Genomic DNA, 25,340 nt, shown 5'->3' on the forward strand with positions numbered 1-25,340 from the left:
CACACTGGGGCACCTGGCATTTGCCGCTGTCAGAAGACAGGATACTGGGCTAGGTGGATCTTTGGTCTGACCCAGTATAGCCATTCTTACGTGTGAGTTTGAAATGATATTGTTGTGCATTCTACCTAAAACAGTTTGATTTGCACATTTATGAAATGTAGCATTCCAGGCCTGGAAGCTTGGTAAGTACACAACACTGCTATTTTGTTTCACATCATGTACCAGGCCAATAATCCTCAAACATTTTGATCAAAATATTTATCTGCTCCACTTTCTCTTGTGAACACATTGTGCATCTGTAACGATGCTGGTTCTGGTGGGACCCAACTGAAAGTGCCAATTCAGGACAAATTGCTTAAACCAGGGCAGTTACAGCCCAAGGCTGGGGATTTTCCACCTCTAAGGCAAACCAAACCAGCCAGACAGAGAGGACTTTGGTTTTACCCCACTGGCTAACTACAAGTCACACAAGTAATTCCCTTACACACTCCAGTTTCTCAGTATCACCACCAGTGCCACTTGTTATGGGGACAAACGATTATGAAAACCAATACCTCCATAAAAGAAAAGTGGTTCTCTCGATCCCAAAGGACCAAGCCCCAGACCCAGGTCAATATACAAATCAGATCTTACCCACAAATCACGCTGTGGCCTAGCCTTTAGAATCTAAAGGTTTATTCATACAAGGAAAAAAGATATAGATGAGAGCTAGAATTGGTTACATGGAATCAATTGCATACAGTAATGGCAAAGTTCTTGGTTTAGGCTTGTAGCAATGATGGAATAAGCTGCAGGTTCAAATCAAGTCTCTGCAGTACATCCACAGAGGGGATGGGTCATCAGTCCTTTGTGTAGAGCTTCCATTGGTAGCAAAGTCCCTCCAGAGGTAAGAAGCAAGATTGAAGACCAGATGGAGATGAGGCATCTGCCTTTTATAATCCCTTTCCATGTGATCTCTGCTTTCTTTGTCCCAAGGACACCCTATCCAGCACATGGCCTAGAAAAACCTGAGTTCTGTCCACAGGCAGGTCCCTGCATGCCTTGCTGAGTCACAAGGTGTGTCTGCCTTCTCTCAATGGGTCAGTTGTATAGCTGATGATCCTTAATGGGCCATCAAGCAGGCTAAGCAGAGCTGACACCAACTTGTCTGGGGTGTCACCCAGAAGCATAGCATAAGTTTGGAATACAGACAGCATAGAGCCATCACTTATAACTTTTAAATACAAAAATGATACATGCACACAGATAGTACCTTATTTAACCCCCTTTATACAAGATTTGGTGCCACTACAGGACTTTGGTTGCAACAATGATCTATATGGTCCCAGTTCATGTCAGTGTGTTATACCAATAAAAACTAGCAGGACCTTATTAAGAGGGATAAGGCAAAGATGCCACATTTATTGTAAATATCATAACAAAACAAAAAACAATGTTTTTCTACTTGTTTCTATTACTACTTATTCACACACACAGATTTACACAATCATTCATTCAGGTTCTGTATAGATGTTATAGTTACCAGCCTAGATGTTGCTCATGCCAAGTTACTGGCCAGGTATCTTGGTCATGAGGATGGAGCCGAGTCTGTGTCAGATGCATCTGATGCTCCTGGAGGCTGGCAGCAGAACCATAGACTCAAAGTCCTTATTCTTTAGAGTCCAGTTTTATAGGGATTTTTCCCTATGTTAGTTCATAGGAGTTGCTTCGTTCTGCTGTTGCTAAATCAATCAGCAGATGGCTGGCTCCATGTTATTAGATGGTTGGCAACACTGTTTAGTGCTTTTGTGAAAGTACAGGAATTGGGTTGTTATGTGAGAATTTCAGCGTGTTGCTTTCTTTTTTAAAAATTTTTAACAGTAAGTTTGTAACCTTCATGCTTGTGAAGAAAAGCTTGAAAACAGGAACCCTCATCACCCCAACACCGGAAGGCGATTTTTAAAAAAAAACACCCTCACAATTCAATGTGTAACCTAACCTGACTGGGGAGAGGCCTGACTCATTTTTGTACGCAGGGCTTGGCGCCCTTGTCCCTGCCCGAGGTCAGCCCGCGCCTGCTCGCTCTGGGGAAGCAGCTAGATCGCCAGGGGCAGGTTTCCACAGCGCTCCCCTGGCCCCCGGGGGAAGCACGCGGGCAGGGGGGGAAGCCCTGAGGGCTGCGCGCTGGTAGCCTGGGTGGCGGCCTTGCGCCCACTCCTACCAGGCTACAGCCCCCCCCCTCGGGCTAGCCCCGCACCCTGCGCCGGACAGCGGCTCGCTCCGTGCCAGCGCAGACTGGGGGGCGGCGCTGCCCAGAGGCTGCGGCTGCCGCCTCGCTGCAGGGGGCGGGGCTAGTTCCGCCGACTGCAGCCCCCGGAGGGCAGGGCCGAGCCGAGCCGAGCCGGGACCGCCTCCTCGTCCTTCCTCCCGCAAACATGGCTGCAGCCGCGGCCGCTCCGGCCGTGAAGGTAAGAGGCGCTGCGGGCTCCCGCCCGGGCCCCGGCGGAGGGGAGATTCCGCCCCCCGCTCAGCCTCTGCCCGCCGGGAGCTCCTGGCGGCCGCCGCGGGGTGCGGACTCGTCAGGCGGGCGCACGTGGGCTCCGAGGGAGGCGCCTCTGCGGCTGGGTACATGTGGCAGGCTCCTGCCTGCGCCGGGGTGCGGGGCACCTGGGCTCGGGGGGGCAGCGCCCTTTCCTGCCCCCCTTTCTGTCCCCGCTTCAGCCCAGCGGCCCCGCCCGCCCGGCAGGGCCCTGCCGCCCGTGTTGCAGGGCACCCCCCAGTGGGCGCAGTGCGGACATGCTGAGGCCTCCAGCGTGTGTTCCTGTCTAATAAAAGTCTCTTCCTAGGGGGTTTCTTTTCGAGTGTGGAGGGGAGGCAGGGCGCTGCGTTCATTTACAGTTGCCATAAAGACTCACAGGGTGCTGCTGCTTCAGCCAAATAAGCAGCAGCAGCTGAGCATGACAGCGCAACAACTCTGGGTGTCAGAATCCAACCTTTAAAGGGAAGAGTTAGACACTGTCCTGGCACTAAGAATCCTGTGCTCTACCTACAGCTATTTCTGGGCTCTGGTCAAACAGTGGGTAAAAGCATAATTATTAACTGGATCAGTGTCTTGTTTGCTGTAGGTTTGCCAGGCATGCCAGGTATTGATTTGTTAACTGCCTGCTGCTTTGGGGATTTGCTTCCTCCCCAACTCCATGTATAGTACCAAATGCTATAGTTAAGGCTATGGGCCCTGCAGAATTCTGTTCTAATCCTGTCGTCACTTACCCCACTGTCCGAAATTGTAAATGATCCTGCATACGGATCTTGTGGAATAAGAGCTAGGAGAGGCCAGGTTCATCCACACTGAGGCTCTGTGCCCCCTCCCTGGGAGCTCCACTGCAAGGCTCCACTTTCCTCCAGCTCCTGTAATAACTGACTCTGTTAATTCTGATTTAGCGTTAATTTAGGTGTTAAGATTGTAAACTCTTTGGGGGCAGGGGCTCCCTTCTGTTTTATGTTTGTACTATAGCCTGTACGATGGGGTCACTCTAATACACACCAGTGACAGAGGCACCACAGTTAAAGCTGTCACACTTAGCCCTTTGCACCCCCCTGTAGGACAAGCTTTTTGGACCTGGGAATCAAGGACTGGAAGAAGCTCCCTCAGTTCTTGAGGTCAATGTGTAGACAAGAAATTTTCCCTGACTTGAGAGAAAAGGGAAGCTAATTTGGGATATCCCAGTTTGCCTTGCCCCATTTGTCTTTTCCGTGGACGGGGTAGGCCTAGTCTCCCTCACGGGGATATCTGTCCATTGAGGTACTATCTGAGCAGCTGTGTCCATGACAACCCACAGAAAGGTCTAGGAAAGCAGGACTGGCTGCAGCAGTAAACTCTATGGTTCCATGCTGCCACTAGGCCCAACTGCTGTTTTGCCTAACTCCAGCCTCATCTGACCAACCCCAGGGGCTGGGAAACAGGAAGAGGAAGAAGAGCAGCCAGACTGGCTTGTGGAAGGGAAGCATGAAGTCCAGTGCTGGAGCTGATGGGCTTTCTCTTCTTTGGGTGGTCACAGCTGTGTATTCCCCTTGGGAGCATGCACACCTGAGTGGAATATATATCTGCACTCACCTGTCAAAAAACAGTGGTTACAGGTAAACAACTGGCTTTTATCTGTCAGTTCCTCATCTCAGAGGTGCAGCTGCTTTAATAAGCCTTTGCTGGCTCTTTTAGAGAGAACTACCTGCCTGGGAGACTGAAACCTGTCACCAAGCGTGGTTAGCACAGCTGTGGCACAAGGAAAGAGGGATGGTGATTCCCCCAGCTTCTAGTTAGTGTATCTTCTCTTTGCAGAAAACTTACTCTGACTCAGCATTGTCCCTCCCCATTGTGAAGCACTCCTTCTTTCCTCCCCAGCTCTCTGCAGTGGCTTCCAGTTGTTGCCAAAGGGTAGATAAGGGTGATGGCCCATGCCTCTAAGATTCATTCCCTCCCATATTGCACTAGGTTATCCTCCTATTTGCCAATCTCCATTGTTCCATCTGCAACCATCCCCCAAATCCCTACCCACTCCTATTTCCCCAACACCACGGATAGGTTGGGGGGCATACCTTTCCCCCAGCAATGCACACCACTGTAATCCATTCCCCCACCTCCTTATCTCTGTAATGATGACAGCTTGCTCCTCATTCCTGCAGCCTGGCATAAGACCTTCCCTGGATTGGTGGCATTCCCAGAGATGAAAGCTGTCTGTGGACTGTGATGGTAGCTCCAGCTCCTCAAATAGCATCATAGCAAAGCCACTCCCTGACACCTACCTGTGAGTTTAAATTGTCAGCTTTATATTACAAAGGGGGTGTGTTCAAATCCCATTGCATCTGTGATTTTTTTTATTAGAAATTTAGAAACAGAATCTATTTTCTATTAGTGGAACTAAGTTTTGCTGTGATTTTTAAAGCAGAAAATAAAAAATGGTGTCACATCGATTGTGTTTTGGGAGGAGGGAAGGTGTAAGAGTAAGGTCAGTTAGGAAAAAGAACAGTTTGGCTGTATTGTGGATTCTCAACCAGGGAGTCTCAATCACCCTGCCCAGCCCATATTGCTAAATGAGAGGGGTTACAGAGAGAGATTCTGGCTAGACAAAAAAGTAGTAGTGAAAACTGAGGCCGTAGCCCAAGTTCTACAGACATCGGCCAGTTTCATCAGCCAACTGATAATATGGTGAAGAACCCCATATCTCCAGTTTGCATTGTTCTCTTTAATTACAAAGTTTATCGTTTTACTAGCTAGAACAATTCAGGTTGAAAAGCACACTCTGCGGAAATTATCCTCAATCTTATATTCTGGGCTGCATTTATGTTGGCAGATATGTGGTTCCCAACTAAAAACAACTTGATTATTAACCCTTTTTATTCATTTTTTTTTTTTAGAATTTCAATGAATAATAAAAACATTTCACAATTTCTATCCTGATTTGTATGAGTTACAAAATTCAGCAAACACTGAAGAGTATGTGAACAATTTCCAGCCTGTGGTAGGATCGTGGTTTGTGATTGGTCCCATAAGGATATGTCTATGCTTCAGTCAAAGGTCCAATAGCAGCTTGTGTAGACATACTACCACGAGACATACCTCCTAGGCAAATTCTGTGCCAAGAAAATTAAAAATTCTGCACACATTTTGAAATTCTGCCAAATTCTGCATATTTTATTTGTCAATAGCACAGTATAATCACTCCAATTTCAATTATTTTGGTAACTTATTTCAAAATACCTGTCAGCGAGTATGTCAACAATATAGACGACAATGAAAAAAGATTCCCCCAGGAGTAGAGAGTTAAAGAAATCCAATTGGGGGCATACTGGAGGGGGCTGTGTGGGCCCTCCCCCCCCAGAGCCCAGACACCTGAACTCCCTCCCACCAGAATCCAGCCATGGAGCACCTTCCAGCTCCAGAACCCTCTCCCCCCCCAGAGCCCAGCTTCAGGGCACCCCAGAGCCCAGATGGCCACACCTCCCTCCCCCCACAGCCCAGCTGCAGGGCACCGCAAAAGCTGAGGCACCTGCACCTCCCTCTCCCCAGAACCCAGCCACTGACAACTGCATTCCGCTCCCCCAGAGCCCAGCTACGAGGCACCCTTGGCCCAGACATGTGCGCACCATTCTTCCAGGTCCTGTACTCCTTGAGTTTCTTTACTATTCCCCGTGGGGACATGGTGCCCTTCCTCACCCTTTGCCAGAGCCAGGACTCCTAGGCCTCCTCCCGTCCCCGGGTGGATGAGGATCAAGCAAGGCTGCAGAGCCTCCATCCCCACCGGGCTGCAATGCCCCTAATGGCCACCAGCAGCTCTGCAGCCCCAATTCTGCAGGGGAAACATCAAATTCTGCATTTCGCAGTGGTGCAGAATTCCCCCAGGCATAACAGCTAGTACAGCTAAAAATAGCACTGAAGATGCAGCAGCGCTGGCTTCAGTGCATGCTCTATAAACCCATGCAGGGACATGAGTACGTTTTCACGTTGCTAGTCTGTGCAAAAGTCCATAGGTGCTGAAACTAGGGATGAAGAGGGCGGGGGGTGCTGCAGTACCTCCTGACTTGAAGTCAGGGTGGATTTGATTTAAATAAAATTGATTTAAATCCTGATTTAAATCACTAGTCAGGAAGACTCGATTTAATCATGGTTTTCTACATAAAAGTGCATTCTTGTTTGTTGTTTTAACCTTAATACATATTCTTCACAACTCAGAGGTAGATGTAGGTTTCATTTTTAGAAAGTGTACACTATACATTTTTAAACAGTGATTTATTCTGAAAACTTTTTAGATTAGTTTTACAGCTAAATCAGAAAATGAATGATTGTTTGGATATTTCATTTACCAAAGGATGAAGCAGATATTTATGACGTCATTGGGAGGTGAACTATCTCCAATTCAAGAGGTTAATCATTAATATTTGGAGGATTTTCTTGCCAGGCTGTATTAGGAGGAGAACATCACCAGACAGACATTTAAATTGTTTTATTTAACAAAAACAACAACGTTTAGTATTCTGGATTTTTTTTCTTCACCAGCAAACATATAATATTTTAACAAAAAAAGTATATGTCCCTCCCTTCTCACATTTATCTCCAGACTTCTTCTTCTTGTCCAGATCTATTCTGCCCCCAACAATCTTCTATTCATTGAACTTTTTGAAACTTTGCACTTTTAGAGAGAGGTAAGGGATTGACGCTGTGTTCACAAATTTGCAGAGGGACAATAGAGTTGAGGTCTGTTATTTCTCACCTCTCTATATATATTTATTTATTTTAAAACATTTTTGCTGTTAACAAGCCTGTTACCTCTGGAGACACAAATGCAGTTTGAGAACTGCAAAACAAAGCATCTCTGATGGTATCTTCTAAACTGAGCACTGAGTCTCATAGGGGAGATAGAAAGATTAACCTAAATAATCTATACAGAAGCCTGTGGAACCCCATAAGATTGGGTCCCCAATCCATGAACTATTGGAACTCATTTACAACACTTTTCTTAAACATTACATTAATATATTGTCTCATACTATAGAATTAGAATTTATAATCTCTATTCCATGATGAGATATCTTTGAGCTATAATGTATCTTTATCTTTAGATAGGTTTTTTCCTCAAAAAGCATTTTATCAAAAAAAATCCAATTTAAATTAAATAAATCATTGATTTTTATCCACCCTGCTTGAAGTGGTTTCCATTATATACAGGGTTTACAGTGGGGTTCAGTGTCTCTCAGCACCCCCACAATACAAATTGTTCCTGCACCCCTGCAGAAGTCCATGCCAGTATCATCTCTGCTATTATTAGTGTACTAGTTAGATTAATGCTAGTGTGGGTATGTCTATGTGACCTGCAAATCCCACCTTTGATTGCCTTGTTGATGATGTTTCTACTCCATATGAGGATGACTGAAACTTTGGAACAGGAGAATCTTGAGTAATAAATATCTCATAATACTTCAGGTACAGTTTTCAGGCAAATAATCATAGCATTCAGGACTCTTGAGTATTTTCACGAACAAACCAGCATTTGTCCAAATACTCATGATCTGTGAATAACACTAAAGCAAAAATCTCCATTCTTATTACAAAAATTATAAGCAAATATTATTGTCATTTGTTTTTCTTCCCTAGTCTGCCTATTTGGATTACGGTATATTAAGGATTTAGTTGTTTGCCTGCAATAACACACATACAGCACAAGGTGGCGCCAAAAGGAAAAAAATCTGTTTAAATACTACAGCACAGCAGATGACATGAACCAGGCTTTCACATGGAAAAGTACCGGTATTTGGCACATAACAAGGACCACAGTCTTTGCTTATTGAAAAGAGATGCCTGATGAGCTAATTGCAGTATAATGACAGGGCATCTGTAGGGTTTCTATAAACATAGGGCTGTAGAAATTGAGAGCAAGAGACAGATTTTTGGTTTAGATTTACACTGGGATTTCCACTTGGTGCTTTTTTATTATTATTATTTTAAGAGATACAAATCCTTAGCTGTACAGCTAGAAAACATTCTGAGAGTTTAGATAACATGCTTTTATTACTGACAAGGTATTGGGGGGGGGGGGGACAAAAATGGGGAGGTTGTGTATGTGGATTTTTTTTTTTTAAAAGCCCAACACGATTTGAATTCTTCCATTTAAAACTGAGACAAACATTGCAACAGTAACTGCCAATTGAAAAAAGCAATATTTTTGCTGTGTGTAACAGAGGATAAAATTATTTCTTTAAGTGCCAACAGGGTGCCTGGGGACCACTCAATTAAAAACATCCACTGCTCTGAAGAGCCTAATCTAATTCCCATTGAAGTCAGTGGAAAACCTTCCATTGACTGAAGTGGGAGTTGGATCAGACCCTAAAAGATACAAAGACGACTGGTTCCATGGGGAAGCCAAAGGAAGGTATAACTTGGAAGTGTATGTTTCTTTCTCATTGTATTATTAATTTTATTGTGAAGACTGCACAGCTTGGTTGGATTGAAGTACGCAGTAATCGATCAGTTTGTCTTCAGTATTCATTGTGAACATGTGGCACCGACAGTTTAACCGTTTTGCTTTTCTGACTGACCCAAGAGGATATGCACAAAATCTTTATTCCTATGGATGTCGCTTTATTGAAGAAGTCAGCGTTTGCTAAAACTAAATGGAGATTCTCTCTTTGTTGCTAGTACTGTGCTGGCACTTGTTGACTCTATGCAGACTGCACCAGAACACAAAGCTTTTTTAAAAACAAAAAACCCTGTATCGCCAGCAGAATATGAATTCACATTCTTTATACTTTCACTAACAGAAGATGCCGCTAAGCTGGCTGTGAATACTGTCCACCTATCAGACACTCTGTGTAGAGGCCTGGGGCTTCTGAGGCTGGTGGTAGAGCCAAGAACAGAAATGGTGTTTCTTTGTACGTGTGTTAAGTTGGCTTGGTAGCAGCCGGGGGAGCTGGTACTACTGTAAGGATAATTGCTGTTTGTTGTGGGCCTTGGTTGGAAAGCAAACTCCACATATAGGAATTAGCTTTTTATAACACAAATATAGAGTTATGCTAAACCACATTGTTACGTTTCAGGTATTATTAAACATCACTCTTTGAAGGTTACAAGGTTTAAAAAGAATACTCTGAACCCAAAAGTAGGTCTGGTGGCACAACTACGAAGTCCCAGAGGGGGTTCTGTGTGTAGTGGAAGTGTTCTCAGGTCCCTTTCCAGCATTCCTCTGGGTAAGCAAGGTTGAATAACTTGTAAAATGGGGTGTCTGTGTAGGTCCAATGGGTTAGTTGGACTATAGCTCCTTAAATCTAGAAGGATGCATAATTCATTCGGGCAGCTGAGCTGATCAAAACTATAATTTCTATTCTGTGGGAAATTCCAGCATTTAAAAAAAAATTCATTCTGAATTGGAATGAAAATTTTGTTTTGGGACATGTTTGTTTCAGTTACGGCTTTTATATATTTTAATATTTGATACTTTAATATTTTTATTAGGATTTAAAGAATGTAAAATGTATATGAAATAGTGATTGGTCATTTGAAATTGGTATTTGATTTGCTCATTTCTGGTATTCTGACAGGTCATTTGTAATATAATTATTTTGTTAAGCCATTTTACAAGAATAAAAAATTATAAATAAATTGGTTTCAGATTTTTCTAAATTACATTTATATCCAAATCAACACTCAGTGGAGCATTTTGACCAATTGACATTTTCCAATGGAATAACATTTCTTCAGACATTTTTTGACCAGCACTGGATTTAATGGTCTCTATCTGTCTTCTTTTTTATGTGTGAGTTGGTGAAATACTCCTTATGTCTGAGGATCACCTTTAAAGTAGCACAGATTAGTGCAGAGGCATAGATGTCATTAAGCACCTCTGCCATTTCCACATTTTCTGTTATTATTTTTCCCCCCTCATTGAGTAATGGGCCTGTCCTTGGTCTTCGTTTTGCTTCTAATGTATTTGTAGAATGTTTTCTTGTTACCCTTTATGTCTCTAGTTAGTTTGATCTCGTTTTGTGCCTTGGCTTTCTAATTTTGTCCCTACATACTTGTGTTATTTGTTTATATTCATCCTTTGTAATTTGACCTAGGTTTCACTTTTTGTGGGACTCTTTTTTGATTTTTTAGATCATTGAAGTTCTACTGGTTAAGCCAGGGTGGTCTCTTGCCATCCTGCCTATCTTTCCTACGCATATTGCAGGCAAGCAAGGAAGGCTTCTTTGGTTGACAGCCTCCATCTTGGATAAAAGTCTGTGTGCTCAGCGAGAATGTCTTACACAATTTAACCTCATATAAAATGGTGTGGGGCACTGTGCAGGTTTGGATAACTGAGTGCTTTGCTGAACTGGGGCTTTGGTCAGCTAAGTAATATGTTTTTTCAAGGACGCCACATGGCCTGAAAATTTGTAGCTTCTCAGCTAGTAGCTTCATGTCAGGCAAATCTAACTAGTTGCCAACACACTTTCCTTTTTGTCTCTTCCCCATGCATCTAGAAGCAACTGCTGTTGGGAGAGGAAGAAGCTTATGAGCCATACCTTAATGGCAGTCAGGGTTAATGATATCAATAAGACTGTTCAGGTGTTGCATTTCTGGGGATCATTATGTCCCCGGTGACCAGAGGTATTGAGTCTTTGTCCTTGTTCTTCCCATTGCAGAAAAGGTGTACCACAATTTCATCTGAATACTATCTGTGGTACAGCCTTGATTACAGCATAGGTTGTGCTGATCTCTTTGGCATCAGTTATCAAGTTTGCCAGTTAACACCAATATTTACTTTCACAGTGGGGATAAATGATTAATCAGCAACTCTTTCTTTGTGCTGTTTGATAACTTCTAAATTTGGTGTCTGTCTGAACTGGGGAGTGGTAGTCAAGCCTTCGTACTTGGGAAAATTAAATGAAATATGGTCTACAGTGACATGGTACAACTACGTTTGCAAGTCTTCATGAGAAACTTGAGCTGTAGCTATAATGATTGGTGCTTTTTGGATCCATGGTTCTGGGCCCATCTCAAGCAAAGATGAATCAGAAAATAAATTGTGTAGCTGGCTAGAAATCCAGGGTTAGTGTCACTGTCAGATTTAAAATGCAATGTAATCTCTAGAGCTCTAATACTTATTTTTGTTTGTTTGTAAGATTGGAATTATTGGTGGAACTGGCCTGGACGATCCTGACATCTTGGAAGGAAGAACAGAAAAATATGTGGATACTCCTTATGGCAAGGTCTGTATAATATTTTTCTTATGACTTGCTAAGATGCTTTTTTTTTTTTAAAGAGACTGTTACTTGTGTGCTTTATGGTAAGTTTTTCAGCCTTTGTGTAAATGGAGGAGACACTGCACACAATAGAGTGCCAAGTGTTGGTCAGTGTAATAGAGTCCTCTGAGGGTCTGATGGTAGTGCATCCAGCATCCAGCCTCGCCCCACCCCGGACAGCTTTTCAGTCCAGTTCCTCACCCATGTGTGGGCTTAGCATCATCTTGTGTTTTCAGTGCCCTTGCGCTCTCCTTATCATGAGGCTTATGCCCCATCTGCAGCAGAAGAAGTTGGTAGGGCAGCCTGGACCTTCCCACTCCATCAGGCTCCGACTCAGGGCCTATAAGAGTCAGTTAGGGTCTGGCATCTTGGAGTCTCTTAGGAGTTACCCATCTCTCCTTACAGCTCCAAGTACAACCTAAGATATCAGTAGAAAAGACAGCTAAACCTTCAGCCCCAACTGGGCACAGCATGCAGCCCTCTTCCCCATAGGGAGGCTTCGTCGGCACTCTTGTCCAGGAGCCCTCAAGGCAAGTTTGTCTCCCTCCTCACCACCCCCTTGTGAGCTCAGTTGCTCCCTTTTAAGCCTCCTCTGCAGTTGGAGGATGCTCTGCAGGTCGGGAGAGGTGGGGATACCTGGGCCCAGTATTGTCCTTTAACTCCATCGGGCCCAGTATGGGGTTTGTACACTGTATCAGAGTCAACTTATGATGACTGTCAGAGGCAAGGTGTTATAATGACAACCAAGTGTGGAAGAGAATACACCCCATCCTCCCCCACATCCACTGTTCTTTAAATATGATGAGATAAGCACAATGAAGAATCCACAGCCCCATGGTGGGAAATGGTTTAAGATACCTTTGCACCTTTCCAATTCTGGCTGCTCCACAGACTCTGGCATAATTTAGACAGCCCTGGCAGCCTTCCCTCGCAGCCTATCGGCCCCAGCACTACTTAGAATCTCTGCAGTATTACATGCTATCATTACCCCACCCGGGTAGTCCCCCTACACCAAGATTTATAAGGGGATCTTTGGGAGACAGCTTTATGGCTGTCTTTTGCTGGTCCTATGCAGGGATGAATTCACTACCAGCCAGCTTCTGGGCTTTCAGAGGTTTTATGTTACTCCAGCCCTTTTACCAAGCAAAAGTGCCTGGAGCCGGGGTGAGGATCTCGCCCTAGGTCTGTTTGTTTAGCCAACTGTGTATACCTATAGTGCCAGCACATAGTAAGAGACAATCCCTGCCCCAAAGAGCTTGCAATTTAAATAGACCAGGATGGAAGAAAAGGAATGTTGTTATTCCCATTTTACAGGTGGGGAACTGAGGCAGAGAGAATAAGTGACCTCATGTAAGTAGTGTATAACAAAACTGGAAATTAAACTTCAATCTTCCATAATGTCTGCAGAAGAGGAGACAGAGCACTGTTCAGAACAGCCATCCTTGTGATATTTTCCTGTATGTTTACCATCTTATACCAGTACAGTTCATGAGACATATGATAAGTGGCAATAACAGTTATTTTATGGAGAGGAACTTCTGTGGAAACCTAAATCCTGTATATCTTTTTCATGGGGTTCAACACTACCCTGTAGGGTCCAAGATATGGAAGGAGAACCCCACCTCCAACCAAAATGGTGTTGGGGAAGACTTTGTGAGTGTAGGGGACATGGGGAGAATGGAGTATATGTGGACAGTGGCGATTGGCCATGGTGGGGAGGTAATAAGGTAAGGGAAAAACTGAATTAGAGGTAGATATTTGAATTTCCAACCACCCTGTAAAATCTGCAAGAGTACTGGGGAGAGGATGAAGGGGACTTATTCATTTGCACCCCTCCATCTTCCCCACCCTGCTCCCAAAACAGGGCCGCCCGGGGGGGGGGAAAGGAGGCAATTTGCCCTGAGCTCCGCAGGGGCCCCCAAGAGAATAGCTGAGGCTCCCGCCTCCGCCCCTCTCCTGGAGCCCTAGCGCATCAAGCGGCGTGTCTCCGGCAGGGCCCCTGAGCCCCGCCCCCTCAGAGCCGCGTGTGAGGGGGCGGGGCTGGGAGCTCCGGGCTGAGCTCAGCTCCCTCCGCTCGGCGTGGAGCTCCCAGCCCCGCCCCCTCCCCACGCAGCTCGGAGCGGGACGGAGCTCAGGCCCCGCTGGAGACACGCTGCGGCTGTTCAGTGAGGCGCTGAGGCTCCAGGTGAGGAGGGAGCCGGGGGTAAGAGGCTGGGGCCGGGGGGGTTGGCTAAGGGGCAGGGAGTCCTGGGGACAGTCAGGGCACAGGGAGGGGCAGAGGTTGGGGAGGCGGTCAGGGAGCAGGGAATGGGGTTTGGATTGTGAGTGTTCTGGGGTGGATAGGGTAGGGCCGCCTGGGGGCAAGAGGGCAATTGCCCGGGCCCCACAGGGGCCCTCACAAGAGTTTTTCGGGGCCCCTGGAGCGGGGTCCTTCACTCGCTCCAGGGGGCCTGGAAAACTCTCGCGGGGCCGGGCGCAGGAGCTTCTTCGTTCCCGATCTTCGCCGGCTGGGGGTCCTTCTGCTCCGGGGCGGAAGGACCCCCCACTGGCACAGTACTGCCAAGCGGGACCTGCCGCGGCGTGCAGCCTGGTCTTGGCGGTAATTTGGCGAGGCCCTTCCGTTCAGAGACACGCCACGAAGTGCGAAGACCCGCCACGAAGTGCCCCCGGTCTTGGCGGCGGACCGCCCGCCGCGCCGAAGACAGGGCTGCACTGGCGGCGGTCCCGCTCGCGGTAATTGGCGGCGGGGCTCCCGCCGCGGGTCTTCGGGGCACTTCGGCGGCGGGTCCCAGACGGAAGGGCCCCCCGCCGCCGAAGACCCCGGGCCCCTGGAATCCTCTGGGCGGCCCTGTCCCAAAACTAAAACAAGAATCTCTCATAGAACAGAGATCCTTTCACCTCTATGACACTGTCTTGAACAGGCTAGAATAGCAAAAACAAAATAGTTGCCATCTGACATTTCCTCTATATGATTAGCTGCTGGTTTTAGTAACGTTCTCAGTGGAAATTGTGTGTATTGGAAAATTACCATTGCAATTGACACCTTTTTATTGGCAGTCTCAGCATATAATTCTGGGGCTTTATTCACATGGAAGATTTAACTGTCCTCTTGCCCTTGGAAAGGTCTCTTCAGATCACAGTTTGGGGTACATTGGCAGGACAATGTGGGGAAGCTTATACTGTTGCTGTATTTATATGGCTCAGATCCTGTAGGATCCCTAAAACCTGTGCTCAATCTCACTGAAATCATTGGGCTTCTGTGCAGGTGTCACTTGGCAGGCTCAGGCCTGTGTGAGTAAATGGGGTGGACTTTAAAACTCTTAGTCTTGGATCTTCTACAAGCAATGAATCAACTTTTTAATTTAAGCATTAGGAAATGATAAGGAAGAATTCAGCCATTTTTTTGTCTGAACTCTTTAGTCATATTAGCAATATGTACTGTATATGCATTGTAACACAGTAAAGTCATGTTTTAAAAGGAGAAAACAAAAGCTTTGACATTTCGTTTTTATTACATAGGGCTACATACATAGGAGAAAACACATTAGAACCAGAATTAAACTTGGGAGAAAAATCCTGAGTGTTGAAACTGATATACCTAAGAAACTTGTGGATTTTAAACTTAGAATTGGACCATTTATAAAAGCCCATTTTGCCCTTTGTTTTTTATATATATTTTTTTAATTTAACATGGGGTAGCATAAATCTAAAAGTGAGTTAGTGATAACTGTGGTCGTGTTAGCGTGGCATATTAATATAGGCCCTGATCCTGCAAGGTGTTCCATGCAGGTGGACCTTTGCACCTGCAGAGAGCCCCATTGACATCAGTTGGGGTCCATGCCAGTGCCATAACCACCAAAATGGAACAGTTGGCAGGATTGGCGCCTTAGCGTAAGATTTGAGACCTTAGTCCTGTCGCATGCAGCCACTTGTAGGATTGGGACCATAAAATGGAAGGGTGAAAAATGAAATCATTGGGTGAAGTCCATTAACTCAAACAAAGTAGGAGGAGCAGGCCCTAAATGACTTAGTTTTCATTAGTGGGTGAATAAATCTTTTTTCCCCCTTGTTTTAACTTGTTAGATTTGTTTGTTTGTTCATGAGGGTGTTTAAAGAAGGCCTGGAAGTTTTGAGTTTATTTTAGAATTTTGTGTAAAAGGTGAGGGGGGTTGGTTGGTTTGTTTTTTATACTTATTTTTTATATTGGCAAATCAGGGCCTGTCTACTCTGGAATGCTGTGAAGAAATACAGTAACTCCTCACTTAAAGTACTAGTTATGTTATTGGAAAATGCAACTTTAAGCAAAACGATGTTAAGCAAATCCAGTTTCCCCATAAGAATTAATGTAAATGGTGGGGGAGGAGTGGGGCGCTAGGTTCCAGGGAAATCTTTTTCGCCTGACAAAAGACATTATATACATATACAGTATAAGTTTTTAAAATAATTTTAAACAATTTAATACTGTACTCACTGATGATTGTGAAGCTTGGTTGAGGCAGGGGCGTAGCGGGGTGTGGGTGCTTGCCCTGCTTGGCCTGCCAGGTGTTCCAGCCAGAGAGGAGGATCAGGGTGCGGGGGCTTGCCTGCTCCCTGGAAGGAGCCCTGGGCCGGTGGAGCAGAGGGAGCAAAGCAACATTATAAGGGAGCATTGCAGAACTCTGTTCTGCTGTGCTCAGCTGTGGAGTTTATGTTGTTGGAGGGGAGAGTAGCTCAGTGGTTTGAGTATTGGCCTGCTAAACCCAGGGTTGTGAGTTCAATCCTTGAGGGGGCCATTTAGGGAACTGGGGTAAAAATCTGTCTGGGGATTGGTCCTGCTTTGAGCAGGGGGTTGGACTCAATGACCCCCTGAAGTCCCTTCCAACCTTTAAAAAAAAAAAGAGGGAGGGGGACTTTAAAGAAGTATGTTCTCTAATAGGTCAGCGACCTAATAACAAAACAGCATTAATGGCGGGGACGTTAAGTGTGGAGTTACTGTAGTGAAATAGTAGAATATCAGTCTGAGCAATTGAGAGGTAAAGGGATTTCTAACTGGACTGTTCAGAACTTTGTGGGTTTGTTAACACTTTTTTTTTAGTTCTATCTCCTAATAAGCACATGGGTGAAAGAATACATTTGTTAAAGACTTAACACCATTAACAATTCAGTTAATGTGTGAGAGTGCTCCCAGTATACCCCTGAGTCCTCCAACAGGCCTTCTAGCAAAACCCTGGGAGATCAGAGTCAGTAGTCCGGGTACCTTTAATGTAAAAAAACAAGCAAAGAAACAACTTAAAAAAAAAAAAAGTGTTCCAGCTTTTCAGATCGTAAAGAAGTAAAAAGAGTACAGTCCATGTTTTAAAGTTTCCTTGGCAACTCATCTTAACAACGTACTGCCAGAACAGAAGACCTCTCTGAAACTTTCGATGTTTCTTGCAAGCCCTGCCTTTGGCTGCAACAGAACAAGTATCTTTTTACTGCTGTTCATTTAGTGTAGGGAGCATGACAAGGAGCAGCTTGGTAGGGTGTGTGTTAAAAAGAGTTACCTGAGCTGTCTTCGTCCCCTTCCCTACCTCCCCACGCTGGCCTACTGGATAGATTGCTTTCTTCATTTAATAAACCCTTCTTCATACCTAAGGGTAATGTGAGCTTCAGAAGGAACTTGGAAAATGTCACTATACAAAACATCATGAGCGTTTTTCAGTTCTCCGATTGTACTGGCATGATCCCACAAATGACTTGAAATATCTACGAATTGTGCTTGGTTTTAAAGACAGGAATTTTCCATCAGTATCCCTGATCTGTTTCCCCTCTCCCACTTCCTCTCATTGAGACTAAAATTGGGGGTGGAAAATATTCTGTGAGCGATTGGCACTGCCTTATCCCCATTAGCACCTAGTCCTCAGAGGTGTTGGGCACACCCACTCAAGTCAGAAGGAGTTGGGAGCACTATGGATTCATAGCATTGACCCTTGGTTAGCTGCAGCCAATATTTCTCCTTATCACTGGACTCCAAAACTACTATTACATTAAAACCTCTGTTCAGAGGACATTTCCTGAAGAACATGACTCAATTCTAAAACTATTTTTGCAAAGGCAATTTAAAATCTTCAGCAGCAAGCAAATTTTAATGCTCTCCAATTATTCTTGTCAGTTGTGAGTGTGCTGGCATAGGTTCACAACCAAGGCATCTTTTGTTCTGTAGATCAGCTTTTTGTTTTTATTAAAGCAAAATTAGGTCATATGAGATAGATTTAACGTCCCCTTCCACCTCCACTCAAGCTGATGCATTGTTTGATTAATGAACTTGGGAAATATTTAAAGGAAGGTATCGTGGTCCAGTTCTTTCAAAGAGCTCTATTTTAGAGGATTGTGCTCTTATTTTTACATTTTCTACATACAGTGCTACATCTTACTTAGAGCGTGGAATTAGGATTTGGGGGCATTTGTTGAAAATATACATGCATTGTCCTTTTAATGTGTTTACCTGCTTGTTTTTTCACTCTGTGTGTGTGAACTTCCTGTTCTTGATCTTTCTCTTCTCCTTGCTGCAGTCTCTGTGGATTTACACTGGAGATGTTCCATTGTGAAAGCCTGATCCTGCAAACCTGTATAGAAGTAGTCCTTAATCATATGAGAATTTTCATTGAAGTCAAAGGGAGTACTCGCATATTTATGCAAGAAAAAAATGAAATCTTATGAGTACTCCCTGTGACTTCAGTGAGAATACTCATGGGATTAAGGAGCATCTCAACCATTAGCATACATAATATACTCTCAATTATCTGATTAGTATGTGGGAACATAGATTTTATTTGGATAACATAGAGTTTGGCTAATAAGAGAGCAGGAGCCATTCAGAAGCAGGGTGGCCTCCCCTGCATCTGGGGAGTCATTCTTATCCTCCTTGCAGTCCTGGCCGGGGGTCTGTGCTCTGCCCCCCCCCCCCCCCCCAGGGCGGCAGCCTTCTCTTCGCTTTGTGCCTGCCTGGATAGGTAGCCCTCTGCAGCTTCGCTGTCACGGCCCTGCTCACTCACTCTCATGACAGTGATGGTGTGGAGGGTTCCCTGTACTGTCACAGGAGCCGTTCCGCAGTAGGATGGCTTCCCCTGCAGCCAGGAGCTTGTCCTCTTCCTCGTAGTCCTGGCCGTGGTCTCTGCTCTATTATCCGATTCCCTTCCTTGTCCCCCACCATGAGATACACAAGATTGGATAATGCGGAGAGGTTCAGATAACGGTTTGGATGCACAGAAGTATACTGTACTGTATTTAAATATAATTTTAAAAATACACATAATAACAGAAAACCATTAGTAACAGATTCACATTACCTAATGTGCTGTTTTATTCCTTGTTTCCTTCTCTGCTTTAGAACATTAAGTAATGTGTATAGTAGGAAGAGAGCCTGAGACATAAGCCCTTGTATCAGAGGCCTGGTATGAGGCAAGACCTGCTCACAGAATCTGGCAAGAACGGGGCTAATATTGCAGAAAGACACATTCCTAAGAAGTGCTAAGCACAGAGTACTCATGCAAACACATCCCGATATCAAGGATGGTACAAAAACATTCCCCAAGGGTAACAGGAACACACTGACCCCTCCTAAAAGATAAGGTCAGGATGACAGTCCGTAATAGAGATGTTTTATTCGAACCAATGTGTACAAGGTGATAACTAGCCACGTCGGGGGCAGTGATTAACTATGTCAAAGGGGAAGTACTAACTTGTTTGTATCAAGGTATAAAGATGTATCTCAGAGGGAGTATCTTTGTCCAGCCGAGAGGGGAAGGAAAGTCCTGCCATTCACTGAGCTGTGTTAATTGTCACAGGCATACCTGTCTTAGGATCCTTGTAGAGTCTGCCAGGTGCTATTACTGTACTTTGTCAACAATAAACCTGGAGCCTTCGTACCTTATGGGTCTTGTGGTCATTGGGTGGTTTGCTTGAGGTCTGCTGTGCTGTCTGTCTGCGCAGAGCTGGGACAGCACATGGGGAGAACACAGACGTGCAGCCTAACATCTAACCATAATGTGAATCTGTAGGTAATGTTTTTCTGTCATTATATACGCTAATGCTTGAGAAGCTTTCATTAGGTCTTTCATTGAAAGAGTATTTTATTAGATCTTTACTACAGATTGTTTTTTAGAAAGTTTTGTTATTAACTCTTTTTAACTAAAACTATATCCTATTGCCATTGGGGTAATTGCACACTGAAATAGCAATATTACTGAGGCCTTGTCTACACTTCGGCTGAGTCTACACTACCAACTTACGTTGATATAACTACAACACTTGGGTGTGGACAGGCTTCTCCCATCAACATAGCTACTGCCTCTCAGGGACGTGGAGTACCTATGCCAATGGAAGCAGCTCTCTCATTGGCATATCTTCTCTAAGCGCTACAGCAGCTGCGCGGCTGCAGCGCTGTACGTGTAGACAAGTCCTTAGTGAGCAATATACTAGCAATGCTCCAATCTTTTGAAAGAGGTTGAAATTTTGTCTCCAGGGAGCTGGCCCCTTGTGCTTTACAAACACTCACATCACCCCTTTCTCACCCACAATAGTTCATCCTGCAACTTGTTAATATTAAGCTGTTGTATGATGGTGTAAGAATGCTTGTCATTAGCAACAAAATGTTCATAGTTCTAGTTTTCCTTTTCCTCATATTCCCCAGGACTACTGTTCCTATTATAGAATTGTAGGACTGGAAGGGACCCTGAGAGGTCATCTAGTCCAGTTCCCTGCACTCATGGCAGGACTAATTATCTAGACCATTCCTGACAGGTGTTTGTCTAAGCTGCTCTTAAAAATGCCCAATGATGGAGATTCGACAACCTCCCTAGGCAATTTATTCCAGTGCTTAACTACCCTGACAGGAAGTTTTTCCTAATGTCCAACCTAAACCTCCCTTGCTGCAATTTAAGCCCATAGCTTCTTGTCCTATCCTCAGAGGTTAATGAGAACAATTTTTCTGCCTCCCCTCCCCCCATAACAACCTTTTATTTACTTGAAAACTTATCATGTCCCCTCTCAGTCTTATGTTATGAGAAACAGGCGTTCTCCTGGCGAAACCTAAATGTGTTCTGTAGAATCCAGCACTGTGACAGCAGTCATTATTATTAAATGCACATTTTGATGTTTTCTCATAAGCATATAGAAGGAAATTGTGCCATAGTGAAGGAAATTGAGAATTGAACGGATTGGCCTTGCGACTTTGAAATTTGACCTGCTGCACTACTGCTATGCCATCATAGGGATCCCTGCATTTCCCCCATCAAGCCTCAGACTGCAAAGTATACCAAAATATGGTGGTGTGGAAAAATGTCTAATAGCATCTAGGTTGAGACCGCCAAAATCATTTTATTTATAATTCCAAATACACTTGAAACTGTACTTTGCAATGTGAAAGAGCTAATGCATCAATCTACTGTTCTGTTCTCTAATGTTTCTTCGGGTCTGAGGTATTCAATTTCAGTAGCTCTTATTAACTGTGACATTAAACACACACATTATTTTATTATCCTGCAGTGTTAGCTCTGAGCTATGTTATGGATGATTTTAGGTTACACAGCAAATTTGCTGTGATACTTCATAAATTGAAAAACATTAGCTGTGTAGTGAGTTGTCCTGTGGAATGTTGTAAGAACAAAATCCCTTGGTAACTAGACAATATGGGTTTTCTTTGTCCTAATCCCTAAGGAAACTTTGGTCTCCCAAAGCCACATTTGGCTCAGAACAGCAAGTAAGCATTTGATAAGGGAAATAGCAAGACTAATGAGATGTTTCAAATGTCAGTAGGTTAAAATTAAATAGGGACTTTTTAAAAAATCAGGATATGATACTATTCTAAAAATAAATCCTCTGGACAATTCCCTTGTTCTAAAAGCATTGTGATTCTGTATCTGGCAGAATTTCAAGAATAGTCCAATAAAATAGCACTTGAAGAGATCACGTAGTGAGAATAAAATGGCAGATATAAAATCAAATGACAACTGAGATATTGTACTTAGCATTAAACTATAAATAGTGTTTCTATGGCAAGTATTAGACATCATAGCATTCCTAAAATTGCATGGATGGACATTTTTAAACACTTGGAAGATAGTTAATTAATTAATAGTTATGATCAAGAAAGAAGTAAAGTTAAAAGATTTTGTAAATGTGTATTTTGGTTCTAAGACCCAGGGTAAGAATGGAATGACTGGCACTGAAGAAGGTGGCTTAAGTGGAAATGAAGCTGTGCACCAATTTAGGGCCTGGTTTTCAGAATCTCTGAGGAGTTGCCACTCTGATTTTTCAGTGTTTAACCTCATAACCACCATTGTGAAAAGCAATCCACTGTAGCATAAGGAAATATGAAAATTATGTTTTATAGTACAGTAGTGTAGGGTAATCAATTTCATGGTCAGAGTGGATGGAAGAGGAGAAGGAAGCTGCAGGTGACTTATCAACAGCAGAGGTTCCACAACCATGGTTGGTGAGTTTGTTGGCAGTGGTACACTGTAACAGGGTGGTCTGTCCTCTTTAAGGGATGGGGGACCTGGGGCCCGCCAACCCCTGTCCCAGTGCATGTGCTCCTTTAAGCAAACAGTTATTCAAGCGAGCAGCAGACTAGAAGAGTAATGGAGGCCAGGTGTTGATCAGGTAGCTACCTCCTTAACATAAAACCCAGCTCTCAGGTGACTTTTAAGAAGATTTAAGGAGACTGGAGACAGCTGAATTACAGGGGAGCACTGAGTTAGGAAAGACGCTTTCTGGTATGGGAACCAGAACCGGGAGAGAAACTGGTGGATTGAGGAAGGCTGCCTGAATCACACAACAGCGCCAAGAAGGGTAATTGTGGGGCCCCAGAATCAAGAGGACAGAATGTGAGAGTCCAAGGATTGTGGCAGGCTCTGTGGAATGGGGCTGGAACCCAGATACTGGTGAGGCTGGGGAAGCCTGCTTGAATCATGGCACAACCCCATGAAGGAGGGCTGTGGAATCCCTTAACCAAGAGAAAGGAGTTGTGAGTCCAGGGACCAGGGCAAGAGGAGAGCTGTGGGAAAGACTCTCCAGAGTGGCACTTGCAGAGCTCTCTGGCTCAGAGGCAACTGGAGGGAAACCAGGAATGTGAAGCCTTAGAACAGTGATGAAGTGGTACCGAAGCTGCCTGATGCCCAAGTGAAGTCCCATATTTCCAGCCAAGACTCCCCCACCTTTCTAGCCCTCCCCTCTAAGCTTCCCCTGCACTCTTTTTTTCCCCCCACCCAGTGCCCTGTTGTATTACTGCAGATGGAATAAATGAGCTAAAGGTGTTAACATAACGCAGTCACTATCTAACATTAAACAAGGTTCGGGGATTGGTATACAGACACTTCAGTCTGCTTAACACCATGGAAAGCACACTTTCATTTTATTTTAACTTTTTATTAAAGATATAGAAAAGAAGGAAAACAGTTAAAGCATTGGAAATTTAAAGTATTAAATAATGCTTTTATTTTAACATTTTTTGTTCTCTTTTCCTTTAGTGGGAGATAATTTTAGAAGGAAAATCAGCTTATTTGACAGATATTAGATGGTATCAAAGATGGTGGTAATTGTCCTTTTTGGGAAAGAAAATCATAGAACTGGAAGGGACCTCAAGAGGTCATCTAGTCCAGTCCCCTGCACTCATGGCAGGACTAAGTATCAGCTAGACCAGTGGTCCCCAACCATGGCGGCGGACGAGCATCCGCCAAAATGCCACCAAAATTCGGTGGCGACGCCTCTGGATGACGCTGCTGGTCGGTGGCAAGCAGCGTCATCCAGAGGTGTTGCTGCTAAAATGCAGCCGAATTTTGGCGGCATTTCAGCGGATGCTTGTCCGCCGGCCAGTACGCGGGTGCACTTAGACACCCCCGCGGGCATGCGGGCACCACGTTGGGGACCCCTGAGCTAGACCATCCCTGACAGCTGTTTGTCTAACCTGCTCTTAAAAATCTCCAATGATGGAGATTCCGCAACCTTCCTAGGCAATTTATTCCAGTGTTTAACCAACCTAACATTTAGGAAGTTTTTCCTAATGTCCAATCTAATCCTCCCTTGCTGCAATTTAAGACCATTGCTTTATCCTCAGAGGTTAAAAATAACAATTTTTCTCCGTCCTCCTCGTAACAACCTTTTATGTGCTTGAAAACTGTTATCGTGTCCCCTCTCAGTCTTCTCATTTTCAGACTAAATTAAATTAATTAAGATGGGCTGGTGCTGTTACTGCTGCTGTTAAAGTCTGATTCCATTTCACCCCAAGTGGTGGTTGGAATTCAGCTGGAGCCGGAGAGGTGGCACTGTTATCTGGGTCCCTCTCTCTTTAGCTTGGTCTTGTTAGGACACCTTTCAGGGTCTGGTTAACGAAGGCCCGGGGTCGCAGAGAATGGTGTGTGTGGCAGCCATGATGGTGAAGTTTGCTTCAGTAGCATCCGTCTGTACTTTCCATCTATTCTTCCCCACAATCTCTTTCTTTAAGGACCCAAAAAGGAAGTGATGGATGAAGTAGCCCCTCCTTTCATTATTTTGTTCTCCAATCAGGCCTAATATCTTATGTACTAATTTTGGTTCATTAATTTTTGGTTTTACATCTTCTGTTTGTATCAAGCATGATTTTAACATAGCCTTTGAATTATATTAATACGGCATTTTGTTTGCTTTGACTAAATTTAGTCCCTCTGGTTCTCTTGCACTTCTTTATAACATTTATTATTAAAAACAACTTTACCTGCTTTCATCACCATTTGTTGTTATAGGTCAGTGGTTTTCAACCTGTGGTCCATGGACACGTGGGGGGCCGCAGACTATGTCTAAGACTTCCAAAGGTCTCTGCACCTGCATTTGAAATTTTGCGGGGGGGATCTGCAAATGAAAAAGATTGAAAACCACTGTTATAGGTTATTGTAACATCTTATACACTTTCATATACTTTTCCCAGTTGATCTTACAATTAAGGTACATTTTGTAGGCCTAATTGTTACAACAGCCCTCCCTGCCCTTTATTTCATATTCCCACTCTCTCCAAAGTACTCCTTCATAAGAGTGGCCATACTGGGTCAGACCAAAGGTCCATCTATCCCAGTACCCTGTCTTCTGACGCTGACCAATGCCAGGTGACCAAGAGGGAATGAACAGAACAGGTAATCATCAAGTGATCCATTCTCTTTCGTTCATTCCTAGCTTCTGGCAAACAGAGGCTAGGGACACCATCCCTGCCCTTCCTGGCTAATAGTCATTGATGAACCTATTCTCCATGAATTTATCTAGTTCTTTTTTGAACCCTGTTATAGTCTTGGCCTTCACAACATCCTCTGGCAAAGAGTTCCACAGGTTGACTGTGCGTTATGTGAAAAAATACTTCTTTTTGTTTGTTTTAAACCTACTGCCTATGAATTTCATTTGGTGACCCCTAGTTCTTGTGTTATGAGAAGGAGTAAATCTCACTTCCTTATTTCCTTCTCCACACCAGTCATGATTTTATAGACCTCTATCATATCCCCCCCTTTAGTCGCCTCTTTTCCAAGCTGAAAAGTCCCAGTCTTATTAATCTCTCCTCAAATGGAATCTGTTCCATACCCTTAATCATTTTTGTTGCCCTTTTCTGAACCTTT

The 25,340-nt window shown here is 44.3% G+C and overlaps 1 protein-coding gene across 3 annotated transcripts in view; it reads left to right on the forward strand.

The window, feature by feature from the left end:
- LOC120407584 (methylthioadenosine phosphorylase) overlaps nt 1–25,340 on the forward strand; it is a 62,204-nt gene that overhangs the window by 859 nt on the left and 36,005 nt on the right. For 2 of the 3 annotated variants that reach the window (XM_039543282.1, XM_039543285.1), the window contains exon 2: nt 11,629–11,715. In XM_039543282.1, coding sequence (XP_039399216.1) covers nt 11,629–11,715 — 87 coding nt within the window. Of the gene's footprint in view, nt 1–2,291; nt 2,448–11,628; nt 11,716–25,340 lie in introns of those variants that run through there. The other variant, XM_039543284.1, reaches the window with a different exon arrangement.

The sequence above is a fragment of the Mauremys reevesii genome, linkage group 6, assembly GCF_016161935.1.
Source record: "Mauremys reevesii isolate NIE-2019 linkage group 6, ASM1616193v1, whole genome shotgun sequence".
Taxonomy (NCBI): Eukaryota; Metazoa; Chordata; order Testudines; family Geoemydidae; genus Mauremys; species Mauremys reevesii.